We start from the raw sequence: 12984 nt of genomic DNA, 5'->3' as shown, positions 1-12984 counted from the left end.
AGGCCCCAGCGTGCACCGTACTCCGCGATGTGATCAAGCTATTGCTGCATGAAGCCGTATAAAGCTCGAAGGGCTTGGCCACGAACCCAGGCCGCAATATCGTCGGCGTGTTCCCCTTGGGCAACATGTTTCTGGCATAGTTGCGGAATCTCGTCCAACATTACAGTGAAGAGGATGGGGCTGATAGAGCTACCCTGAGAACGCACCATTGACCAGGACCTGATAGGTCCTATCCTCAAGGAAGTCTTCCACCCAACGAAGAAGATTTACAGTAAGACCCCGGCGTTGAAGTTTGTAGAGCAGTGCCTGGTGGTGAACACTGCCAAAAGCGTCTTTCAGATCTAAGAAGACCGCAAGACAGCGATTGTTCTTAGCAAGAGTGCCTTGAGCTGCCACAGCAAGGCGGATCGCATTGTCTGTCACTCGACGGCCACGTCTAAAAACCGATTGCTCCGCAGGCAGGAACCAGACCAGTCTGCCGAGAACCAGCTTCTCTTACATTTTCCAGATTTTAGGAAGCAGGGAGATGGCGCGGTAAGAGGCGGTACCTGTGGAGGATTTCCTAGGCTTCAGAATGGGGTGCAAGATAGGGACACTGTATCTTGCCGGCAGCTGCTCCACAAGTGATTCTGGCTATTGCCTGAACATTTAAGGAAATGAACTTCCAAGGTACCACAGATATGGAGATACTTTCGTCATCCGCCAAAAAAAAGCACGGTCAAAGCTACTGCTTCTAATCGGACCGCTTCCCGCCTTCCGAATGATCGTTCTAGTTGGGTCTCCGATTTCTATGGTACGCACCGAAAAGACCAAAATAAAAACCAGATTCGCTCGGAAGGTTTCCGGTTCGGTATCTAAACGAACCGGGCGGTTTTTTGCTGAACGCAGCCCTGGTAAATAGATTAAAAAGAAAAATGCATGACAACCCTGTTAAAATAGCGTCTGCTTCATGATTCTCCAAACGAATTTCATTGTTTTCTTCGGTCATCGTTATTTGTCTTAACCTTTCTACTTAATACATATTTCTAATTTTAATTTAATCTTACTTTTGAGAAATAAATGGCAACTTTACCTATACCTGATCAGGTGGAGGAAGAAGCGTCGGAGTTGCAATTTCCTAAAGGTTTAATATCAGTAAAATTTTATATTAAGCATTCTCACTTAGTCATTTACTGAAATTTTTGAAATAATTTACTCCATAGAATTTGAAAATGCCGAGACATTGCTAATTTCAGAAGTTAACATGCTTCTTGAGCATCGGAAGCAACAAAATGAAAGTGCTGAAGTAGAACAAGAACTATCAGAAGTTTTCACTAAAACTCTGAGCTATTGCCAAAGATTTAGCCGCTTCAAAAACCGAGAAACAATCTCCGCTGTTAGAAGGTAATGTGAGAATGTCTAATTCTATTTCAAACATTTAACACAGTTTTTCATTTAGCTTACTAATGCAGAAAAAACTCCACAAGTTTGAAACCGCTCAACTCGCCAATTTGTGTCCTGAAACACCTGAAGAAGCTAAAGCATTAATTCCAAGGTTACATATTATTACTTTAAATTTAACCACAATATAAATCAATAACATATGTTTTGTACACAGTTTGGAAGGTAGGTTTGAAGATGAGGAGTTGCGCCAAATCTTGGAAGATATTCAAACTCAAAGAAGTTTCCAATACTGAAAATTCTTCATATTCCTGAAGTTTGCATTTTAACTTTTTTTGTAAATAATCATAAAACACTGATATTAAAAGATGTATAATGTTTAGCATTATCAGATCTATATTTGCTAAAATTCACATAATACATACAATTAACATGGGAAATATAATATTAATTTAAAAAATCTTAAAATGACATCCAAAAATCTCAAAATACATGCCTGCATTGTATTTTTTATGGATAGTAAACATTATTATTAAATGGTTAAATAATGCCCAAAATTTATGTAAAATCTTGAAAAGGTATAAATTTAGAAAATTTATGAGAATGAAATCCACACACTGAATTTTGAAAAAACTACAGATTGTCAAATCTTAATATTGCAAAATGGGTGAGTGAATTTATTTGAAAAGTATTTGTACTTTGAATTGGAAATTGAATTTTCGTACTTTGAATTGGAAAGTGAATTTTCAAGTGTTTAAGAAAGCGAAATGCGTAGTATAAAATGACTTGACTTAGTAGTGGGACAAATCACGTTGAACAAACATTGCTTCTAACAACTCCCAGAGACAAGAGGTTTTTGGGTAATCATTATCCACTAAATTGACCAGATAGTAAGATTCAATGATTTTAGCCAAAACTGAATATGACGCTGAATTTAATGGGTAAAGTTTGGCCCACTGTTTCTCCCACAAAGAAAAAGCTTCGTCCTGAAATTTCGAATAATTGGAACTCCAACATAACATTTCGATAAATAAATAAGTCTCACCTTCCAAACTTTAAAACTGAGTGGGTCAACTACAGTGGGTTGAATTATTTCCCGTCCAGGAAATACACCCCAAGTTACGGCAATTGGCATTTGCTTATGGCAATTTGTATAGTTTTCATCGCCCTATCAAATGTTTTTACCTTAGTTTAAATTCATTGAACAAATTTCAAATTGATGTACCAGACTATTGACAATGTGATAATTAACTTGGGGATAGTTTTTCAGAACCTCTTTTAAAGCGTCAATGTTTTTCTTGCACGTGAAAAACTCCAAATAAGCCTTTAGAAATGAAAATTAATAAATTTGACATCTGCGCAGTTGAACTTTCATTTACTTTTTGGTAGACATATCCTCCTGGTATGCCCCAACCCACAACGGGGTCGCTGGAATGAGCTCCATTTACATTAGGTTGGGAATTTATGGTCAAAACTCCTTGTTTATTCAAAAGTCCAAGTTGTTCCGTAATTCTCGCTGTTTCAGGGTTTAATTCTTCCTCAATCCATGGCAATTTAGTCACCTTTTTTTATAAACTTAGATTTAATAACTAAGTTGAATTATTTACTTTCTACTGTATTTACCATATATCCTTGTTTATTAGGTTTTCCAAGAACGTAACAGTAAAAGACATCCCACACATCTTGTTCGCAAGTGATATCTTTTCCCCACATGTTAAGCAGCTCTTCTTTGGGGCTTTTATTTGTCATTAGGAATAAATAATAATCTTTCAATTCACCAAAGGCTGGAGATTCGGAATTTCCCCATCTTCCATTAGGAAACTCATCCCAAGCTTGAGTTCTATAAATGTAGGTTTTGGGACGAGAGCTCCAAAATATTGGCCGAACATCCTCCGAACACCTCCTGCGATGAAACTCTTCTAATTAGTCACTCAAGAGTTGGATGAAAGATAAGTTGAAAAGTTTTTCTGTACCTATGATTAACTGAAGCTGGCCATGGAAGGGGTTTGGAAGGGCTCTTATTCCACAAACCAATCTGCTTAAGAATAGTCGTGGTTGCGATCTCCCGATTTAGAGTGTAAAAATGAATGCCATTAGTCAATCCAGAAGCTAAAAGCTGACGGCACAAGTGTGTCCCATGATCAATGCCAAATTTACGAACTGCTTCGTCGTTATCTTTCAATGGCTCTATAGTATCGATAATTTCTTGTGGAATGTAAATTTTTGAAAGTTTCACTATATTTTTCATTGAATCATAGCTCTAATATGCCAAAAAAAAACTTGTTAACTTCAGTCAAAGAGAATGTGCATGCCATTAATGGTACTATAATCATAAACTTGATACAGGCATACCTGAATAGGCATTATGCCAGGTATAATTGGAACCTGAATTCCAATGTGACGACAGTCGTGTACGAATTTGAAAAACGTTTCAGCCAGGAAAAACAGTTGGGTTATTATGAAATCGGCTCCAGCTTCTACTTTGGCCTTTAGGTTTTTTAAATCTTCTTGGTAAGATATAGCATCAGGGTGGCCAGTTGGGTAACCAGCAACCCCGATGACAAAATATTCACCAAACTCCTTTCTTATATGCTTGACCAGATCAACTGCGTATTTAAAGCCATTTTTGGGTGATCTCCAGCCTTCCACGCAAGGAACATCTCCTCTCAAAGCTAGTATATTTCTAATCCCAATGTCTTTTGCTCTTTGTAGATTCTCTGTCAAAGTCTCGCGAGATTGATTACAGCACGTTATATGCATCATGGTTTCCAAACCGCAATAGTTCAACGCAGCCCCAGCAATACTGACACTTGACGTTTCAGATTCAATATCCTGGTTACCTATAGTGTGCCATGTTATATCGCAAAACAACGGACCCCCTTGTTTCATTCTGTCAAATCTACGTCATCCAACTTATTAGACATAAAAATCATTAAGAAAATATAAAAATCACCAAAAATTAATAACCTTGAGACAAGATTACACAGGGCAGTTTTAGTTCTTGGTGGAAAAAACTCCAACGAGAAGAAAAAATCACCAGATTCAATTTTCTTTTTGATTTTATCAATTAGAGATACGTAAATATGAGGTAACGGTGAAGTGCAACGAGATGATTTGGCACTCTCTGAGTTACTCGAACCTTCAAGTTCAATACTAAGTCTGCGACACATGGCAGCAATTTCCTATGAGATTTAAAACAATCTTCACTACAGCATATTTTGAAATGGAAGCCATAGATTAATCATATCCAAAATGCATACCTGTGATTCTTTGAGATAATCAACTTTAACGCCATTTGTTTGAATGTCTGACATTTTAACAGCTTTTTTTAAATATTAAAATAATAGAAAATATATTAACTTTTTAAAAGACAAAATAATGAGATATGCGAGCACATGTTAAGAGCGTGGAGATCAGGCGTGAAAATAAGATAAGCACCGAAGATAAATTTTTGTAAACTTCAGCAGACTACTACAATATACCAATAAATTAAAATCAGCGGAATTTCAAAGCGCGAAAATTTAAAACCAAAATCAAGCACATAAGCGCCTTAAGTATCAATTCGATGTCTTGAAATACAGCCGCCTAGCGACCAACGGTTGTACACTCTTGATTTTTATCTGCTAAAAAGATGCTTTGTCGGTTTTGCTTTCATTAGCTCCACGTTAACTGACACGTTCGGTTCGCTCCTCGGTTTCGCAAATTTGTTCAAAATATTATGTGACCCTGATCAGAAAGTCAGAACCCTCACTATAGAGTAATGGCACTGTGACGTCACAGAACATAACTCACGCTTTTTCCCATAAATAAAAGTTTTTGCGTCGAAAATGGCGGCCATGGGTAAAGTAACGAAGTGCCACCAATCCAAGGTTCCACTACACAGTCATGTATCAATGTTTTATAATCCCTGTTATTGTACCACTACTTATATTTGCTCGTATTAGAGCTGCATGTCTTGCTAGCCCTAACTATACTCAAACCCAGAAGTAAAAGTTCTCAGGGTCAGTAAACTTTAACTTTCTTTTAAAAAACAATATTAGCATAATACGAATAAATTCATGATATTGGTTGGAGCTCTGCCTTGAAAAAAAAAAGCATTTTGGAAACAAATTTTAGACAGGTTAAGCCAGCCCTCAAAAACGTAACTTTAATAAAATTTCGAAAAATAAGTACTAACTCTTGGGATAACATTTCGATATAAAACTAAACTGGTACATAAGAAACATACTTTACACAGCTAAAGCCTCCTTGCAGTGGCACACCCAGGGCGGACCAAATTTGCCAGTTTTCTTCAACTTTGGGGGGTCTGCCCCCTCCCCAAGAGATGCTCCTGTACCTAAAAACAATTAACAAACAACATCGCCCCCCCCCCCCCCAGAAATAAATCCTGGGTGCGCCACTGTCTCCAGGTCCGTGATAATTTTTAAGTTTGGTTAAGTCAGAAGTTTATAATACATCTCGACAATCTCGAGAGAAGTATCGGTCTGGAAGTTAAATATAAAATATGTATCTTCATATAAGTATTTGATGTGAAATACAAAAAAAATCAATCAATATTTAAATCAAAACGACTGTCCTATGACAAAAACTAGTCAATGACATTTTTTTTATTTGAGATATTTTAGTTCACTTTATTTCGATTTACACTATTCCTTTATATCGATTTACACTATTCATTTATTTCGATTTACACTATTCCTTTATATCGATTTACACTATTCCTTTATATCGATTTACACTATTCCTTTATTTCGATGTACACTATTCCTTTATTTCGATTTACACTATTCCTTTATATCGATTTACACTATTCCTTATTTCGGTTTACACTATTCATTTATTTCGATGTACACTATTCCTTTATTTCGATTTACACTATTCCTTTATATCGATTTACACTATTCCTTTATTTCGGTTTACACTATTCATTTATTTCAATTTACACTATTCCTTTATTTCGATTTACACTATTCCTTTATTTCGATTTACACTATTCATTTATTTCGATTTACACTATTCCTTTATTTCAATTTACACTATTCCTTTATTTCGATTTACACTATTCATTTATTTCGATTTACACTATTCATTTATTTCGATTTACACTATCCCTTTATTTCAATTTACACTATTCCTTTATATCGATTTACCCAGGGGCTAACCACTCTTAGAAAGTCTGTACACCGGATTACGCTTAGATTAGCACTGCCAAAGGCAGGGACTTCAAAGATTACGCGTAATCCCATTAGTACAAAGATTACGCGTAATCCCATTAGTACAGTCAAAGGTACGGCTCTGTGCACCGATTAAGCTTGTTTTCCACTAGCAGGGCTGCCAGAAAATCTTTTTGGTATGACGCCCAAATTGTTCAAAAAATCGCCCAATTTCTAGCCCAACTATAAAACAACGAGTTTCAAACTAGCCCAAAATTCAGCCCAAATAATTTCGGGAAGTAGCCCAATTTACCGCCCAAAAACGTAAATATTTTAAGAAAAAGCCAAAAGTTTAAAATTTTCGTTTAAAATTTAAGGAGTATTTAGATTTAATAGAAAATATTATAAAACATTCATTTTCAACAAAGACTTGAGCGGAGCGAGCTACAAATCCAGTGGTTAATTAGGCTTAGATTAATTATACCCAAGTAGAGAAAGAAAAGCAAGATAAATAATTTAGTTTACCAAAGATTACTGTTTATTTGGTAAAGATAAAATATACAGCTAATGCTAATCTTTTTTGAAACTTGCCCCATGTGGTAATACCGCAATGGATCTTAAGCCTTTCAAGTTCTGTTTTTTAGCAGATAATCCACTCTTATTGTTAATTTTTAAAAGGCGCGCAATATTTAAACCCGGGTCAAATATTATACCATCTAATGATATAACTCGTGACACGGCCACATACGTCATTCCAAGGGCAAGCTCCCCTTTTCCCCCAACTCCTTTGGCTTCCGACGGACAGCAATATTTTCTCTAGAGTCGCTTTCCGAAGCTCCCTTTTTCCTTTCCCCCAATGCGCGACGGACAGCCAACAGTAACTTTCCTGGCAAGTTTCCACAGTGGGTGGGGTGCATTTGGCCGACTCCTCATTTGACCGACTTTTCATTTGGCCGACTGCTCATATGTCCGAATGCTCAAATGGCCAACAACTCATTTGGTTGAGTTTTCGGTCGGCCAAATGAGCAGACCATATGGCCGACTACTCATTTGGTCGACTATTCTTTTAGCCGAAATTCTGGTCGGCCAAATGAGCAGCCCATTTGACCAACTACTCATTTGACCGACTGCTCGTTTGGCCGACTGCTCATTTCAACGACTCTTATACTCTAGCCTGTCATTATATATGTCTTTAGTGTTAGGTTGACTTATAGAACGAGCAATGTATTCTAAGTATTGGCGCCTGACGGCGCCGCGCACTCACTTCGCTCGAGCGCTGGGGGGGGGGGGGCGGACCGGCGCCCCCCAGCCCCGTTCTTCATGACCAATCTGGGCCTTCTAAAACGCGACCTAGAGCACAGTACCTAGCCAAACGCACCTAGTATCGTCCAAATGCCAAATGAGCAGTCGGCCAAATGAGTAGTCGGAAAATTGAGCAGTCGGTCTAATGCACTGTCCATTTGTCCTACTTCTCAGTCGGACAAATGTGCAGTCGGCCAAATGGACAGTCGGCGTAACGTGTATTTTGTGGTCGGCCAAACGTAACTCTCCATCCACAGTGAGAGCTTCGTTCAATTACGAAGTAACTATTTTAGGGAGTTTTGTTTATTCAGGTTTGCCACACGTTAGAGAAATCAGAGAAAAGTCAGGGAATTTTAAGAATTTATAAAAAATCGAGGAAAAATCAGGGAATTCAATTTTATCTTGGCATTTTTTAAAGTAATTTTACTCTAGATCTATGACAAATTTTATGATTATCATTTATTTTCTTGAAAGTTTGGCTAATTTTTAAACATTGTAATAACCTTTTCACTTGATAATCCAAACCCGACGTATAAAATGCTTTCTAACAAGTCTAATCCCATGCAATTCCTAAACTAAAAATAAAAACGAGGTAAGTCGAATACCGAAGAGATGATGACTCTTAAGTTCCAATCGCAAATATGAAAATGACCTAAAACCGTATTCGGGTCTTTCTTTATCCCCTCCCCTATTTACCAGCACCCTAGGCTATATAACTATATTAGGGTCTTTGTATGTAGAAATAAGCAATAAGGAAGGCAGTTAAGGGTAAAACTAAACACGCACCTGCACAGAAAAATGCCACTATAAAAAATGTATTATATGTATAGACCCCATGGAGAGCCGTCTAGCTAATAGGAGTAAAAACATAATTGCAGACGATAGTTTTTCAGAAAGAAATAATAAAGAAGAATAAGTTCCATCAATTGCTAAAAATAAATTCTATCCCGAAGAGTGAGGAGTCTATCGACTAGCCCAAAAAATCGCCCAATAGCCCAACGATAAATTTATCGTGAATGACTGTCGAAAGTAGCCCAATTGGGCTGGAAAACCGCCCAACTGGCAGCCCTGTCCACTAGCGCGCGCAACGACGCGTTTCTCAGCTTTGAAACATTCAAACGTTTTTACGCGCGTAAAGAAAATAACATTATGACGCGCGCTAGTGGAAAACAAGCTTTACGCGGAGTGATCAGCCCCTCGCGACAGGGCCGGCGGATCGTGTTAATCTCGGGTGGGTAGTCAGAAGAAGAGGGGGGGCGGATTTATTGGGTTATCCTACATAAAAAGATAGGCCTATATAATACTAATTAAGATAAATTGATAGAGGTAAAAACTACAAAAATTTAGTATTATTCAAATTTATTATTACATAGTATTAATTGCGCAATGCAAAAACTGTACTGCGCTTTGCATTTTCGGAAATGAACTGATTCAACAATTTTTCCAAATATTTTGACGCGTGATTTCATGTAGCTATTAAAATTCAGATGGCTACGTGTAATGATGTTTGAAGGATCTGAGTACTAATATTTAAACTCAATTATATAGAAAGGTAGAGACAACGTTATAAAACGTAGTACTGACAACTGTGGGTACTTTTACTACCCCAATTTGTGGTAGAAGACTTCGTTCCTTAAAATTAGGCACCGATTATTTAAATTACAATTATTTATTTGGTGTCAAATAAGCAGTTTAGGGAGAATCAGTTATTTATTTTTTAGAAATCGTTTGACGTATCATGTGTCTTTGTACCTCTAACGTAGCGGCGGTGGCGGGCACATTACGTGAGACCATAAGTCTACAATATTGTTCCATACGTTTGTCACTTTAGGGAATATTTTACTGAGAGCTAGTAACGGAGGGACGTCATCACAAGAATAAAATCTCCAGCTAGCGAGGCGCTGCAAAAGGCTACGTGTGAAGCGGGAGCGAGCGGACGCAAAAAGGGGACGAAGCCCATATTGCAGTCAGTGTTGTGAATAGCTCTTACACTTATGTAAAAATATTATACACTTATGCTGAAAATAATACACAAAAATCCCTAAGGATTGTGGGTAAAAAACGTTCTTATGACTTTTTAATTGGTCTGTAGCAGACGCCAGATCATAGGCGTTACCTCGGAGTAGCTAGCGCCGCTACGCCACCTAGACTCGTTTCGGTCGCGAATAATTTCTCTATTTCGAAAGTTATGATACAAGGTGCTAATTAAACCACGGTACAAGCTAATAACTCAAAATGTGTTTAATGTAGGAATTTTAAATTTCAATGGTGTATAAAGCATTTGGGGGGTCATTCAACAATCCAAATTTCAATGACCTAGAACCATGTCTTCAAGGTCATTCAAAATGTATTGAAATTTGTAAACTAGGATGACCTCATTTTGAATGACCATGAAGACATGGATCAAGGTCATTGATATTTAATTGGCGAATGACCCGTTACACGCTTTATGCACCCTTAAAATTTCAAATTCGTACTTAAACACATTTTGAGTTTTTCAGTTAACACCCTGTATATATTTCTGCTAACCCCTTTCCAATCCGTACAACATTTGTGTAATTGATAAAAATAATTATAAGTAAATGAAATACATTTTTAATTATTTTCTATATTTTCTACGGAGAAGTGAAGAAGTACGGTCCCTTTCAAACTTTTCTGGCCGTTTTCCATTGGCAGCCATTTTGTTTCTATTTTATGTCGAAAACCGACCGGGGGGGGGGCTTTTTGGAAAGAATACCTTCACGAAAATAATACGCGGTGAAAAATAATGCGCTAGCACCATTTGAGCGTGAGCAAAGCCGGAAATAGAAAAGCCCCTCTAAAATGACGTCATGGAACAAAAAATATATCCTGCTAAGCCTGCTTGTTTTACGCGTGATCACCATAGAAATCTCATAGGTAACTAGAATGCTGCCGCCTACGGCCGAGCTTGACGCCAGTTCGCCTTGAACCTTCAGCCAATGAGAGGCCGTAGAGTGGTTCCGCCAAGGAGGGTAATAATCCTCCTTGGTTCCGTTACTATAGCGGGAGATAGGAGACGTCATTCTTTCCGGTGACATTAAATTCTTGGCAGAACCGCTCTTTGAGCTCTGATTGGCTGAGATCTGGCTTCGTCTGCCACGGCGTTTGGGCCATTTGCCAGTTACACGGCAGCATTCTAGTTACCTATGAGATTTCTATGGTGATCACACCCAGAAACCAAACCTAGTTCCATTTTGCAAATCTGATTCGAACGTTTAAAGTTATTGAAGAAATATTGAAGGCGAAAAACATGAAAATTTACCATAATTTCATTTTTAAGTGAAACAAGAGCCATTATAGGCCTTCAATAAAACATCTTCAAGGAAATCGCCAAGAACTTCAAGAAGTAATATTTCTAAGAGCCAGGGGGCCTATTCTGTAAATATTCGAAATACAATTTTCGATCGAAAACTAGATTTCGAACTTCGAGATCTTGACGACAGAGGTGGGCAAAAATAGTGAGCACTCGTTTTTGAAAATCCTGCAGTAATGAGCGAGCGCTTCAAATTCGAATTCCAGCTGCTCTTGTTCAGCGAGAGGGCTAAATTGAGCAGCCTCTGGGCGAGCGCCGAATAGTTCGCTCTGGCGTTGATGGCTGACGGCACGCTGAGGGAGATTCCCCCCTCGACGGGTTAGTTCCCTCACTTTTAAGCGCTCACCGCGCGCTGAGCGAGATCTCCCGATCGTCGGAATAGCCCCCTCACTTTTAAGCGACGCGTTAGTACCCTCAGTAGAAAGCGCTGACGCAGCGTTGAGGGAAAATTACCGAGAGAAGGAATAGTTCGCTCAGATTTGAGCGCTAGCTACGAGCGGATTTTGATCACGGTGAGCGACGGTAAAGTTCGTTTACGCAAATCGCTCACAGCGCGGCGAGCAAAAATTTCAAAAATCAAACATTAAACTATTACTCGGCTATGGGTTTATTATTTACTTTTTTTATTAATAAAATGAAGGGTACTCTAAACGTCGGGAGTTAATGATATCTCCGATTGAATAAAATTCAAAGGTTCTTCCGAATTTATCCAACGATAAACTAGACTGCAAATATTCCGTTTAGTGTTAAAAGAGCTTTATTAAATATTAAAAGCCACAAATTATAACAATAGGCGCTGGTATACATTCTTTTGGTCTTGACAAACTTGGCAGGTGAAATGGGCTACGCGGTACGCGTTTCTTCATTTTTAGGGGATTGTGGCTCGCGCTACTTTAAAGGAAAATATTAGCGCGCTCTCAACTTAAATTAATGATCGGTACCATAAAAACAAGTGGACATTTACTAACCCCTAATCCAACTCATTTGTAAATCTCCAGAATTTAATAGACAGTTTTAGCAACTACCTACAGGGGCGGTGCCAGAAGATTCTTAGGTGTAGGCTAATAATGTTTATCATTTGTGGGCCCCCTGTTCCTCAATATTGGACTTATAATTCAATTTTGCAAATTCAGGTAATTTATTTATTATTTGATATTAGTGCGGTTTTTAAAATTTTACAGTATTAACTATCATCACATATTTTATTTGAATTTAAAAATCGACTTGATGTGGCCCCGTCAGATCGATTTGTGGGCCCCTATTTGAACACAAAAGTAGGCTATAGCTCGTGTTGCCTACCCCTAACGCCGCTCCTGACTACCTACACCGGGATTTTATTCACAGTGAACGACGACAGAGTTCGTTTACGGTAAATCGCGAAGAGCAAACATTTCAAAAATTAAACTTCACATTTGACGGTATGAACAAGTTAATAATACGATTATTTTTAATGTATATGTAAAATATAATACAATATCTTTGCATATGTCCATTGTTTATGACATCGACAAAAATAACCATATCATCAAATGATCAAGCTAATTGCGAAGATTCACGGTTTTTAAATAATAATTTTTTTCAGAAAAAAAGGGAGGGGTTGGAATTAATATAATGGCCAGCCTGTGCCAATATTAAAACTGTTTTAGTTCCAAATTGAGGTAACTCCATTTACGCGAATTTTCTTTTTTGCCGTTTTTCAAACTTCCTTTACACTAAAAATATAAATATTACAAATAGCGGCCAATGTATAGTTACAAAGTTATCGATTATTTTCCATTTTTAAAAAGCATTACGTTATAATTTTTTTTCCAATTT

General features: G+C 37.7%; 2 protein-coding genes across 2 annotated transcripts; one reads left to right on the top strand and one right to left on the bottom strand.

Annotated features, from left to right (window-relative positions):
• Positions 1-961: 961 nt before the first annotated feature.
• Polr2D (RNA polymerase II subunit D) lies at positions 962-1768 on the top strand. The gene is made up of 4 exons (XM_090160040.1): positions 962-1123; positions 1203-1383; positions 1439-1534; positions 1598-1768. The coding sequence occupies exons 1-4, from the start codon at positions 1060-1062 to the stop codon at positions 1674-1676; spliced, it is 420 nt and encodes a 139-aa protein (XP_090016166.1). The 5' UTR covers positions 962-1059; the 3' UTR covers positions 1677-1768.
• Positions 1769-1843: 75 nt separating this feature from the next.
• On the bottom strand, positions 1844-5671 carry LOC149925128 (methylenetetrahydrofolate reductase (NADPH)). Its single transcript, XM_090160039.1, has 10 exons — positions 5609-5671; positions 4641-4702; positions 4348-4562; positions 3733-4279; positions 3354-3640; positions 3004-3283; positions 2760-2942; positions 2606-2704; positions 2426-2548; positions 1844-2366 (listed from the first exon to the last, which is right to left on the bottom strand). Exons 2-10 carry the CDS (start codon positions 4692-4694, stop codon positions 2172-2174), a joined length of 1983 nt encoding a protein of 660 aa, XP_090016165.1. The 5' UTR covers positions 4695-4702; positions 5609-5671; the 3' UTR covers positions 1844-2171.
• Positions 5672-12984: the final 7313 nt, after the last annotated feature.

Source organism: Leiobunum rupestre, chromosome 10 (genome assembly GCF_980474605.1).
Source record: "Leiobunum rupestre chromosome 10, qqLeiRupe1.1.hap1, whole genome shotgun sequence".
Lineage (NCBI taxonomy): Eukaryota > Metazoa > Arthropoda > Arachnida > Opiliones > Sclerosomatidae > Leiobunum > Leiobunum rupestre.
The sequence above is the reverse complement of the archived record's forward strand: the minus strand, read 5'-3'. Positions and strand labels throughout refer to the sequence as shown.

Coding starts and splice junctions, on each gene's coding strand:
- Polr2D (XM_090160040.1), top strand. CDS start 1,060: ATGGCAACTTTACCTATACCTGATCAGGTGGAGGAAGAAGCGTCGGAG. Junction 1,384..1,438: donor ACAATCTCCGCTGTTAGAAG/GTAATGTGAGAA, acceptor TTTTTCATTTAG/CTTACTAATGCAGAAAAAAC. Junction 1,535..1,597: donor GCTAAAGCATTAATTCCAAG/GTTACATATTAT, acceptor TTTTGTACACAG/TTTGGAAGGTAGGTTTGAAG.
- LOC149925128 (XM_090160039.1), bottom strand. CDS start 4,694: ATGTCAGACATTCAAACAAATGGCGTTAAAGTTGATTATCTCAAAGAA. Junction 4,280..4,347: donor CTGTGTAATCTTGTCTCAAG/GTTATTAATTTT, acceptor TGGATGACGTAG/ATTTGACAGAATGAAACAAG. Junction 3,284..3,353: donor CCAGCTTCAGTTAATCATAG/GTACAGAAAAAC, acceptor GTTTCATCGCAG/GAGGTGTTCGGAGGATGTTC.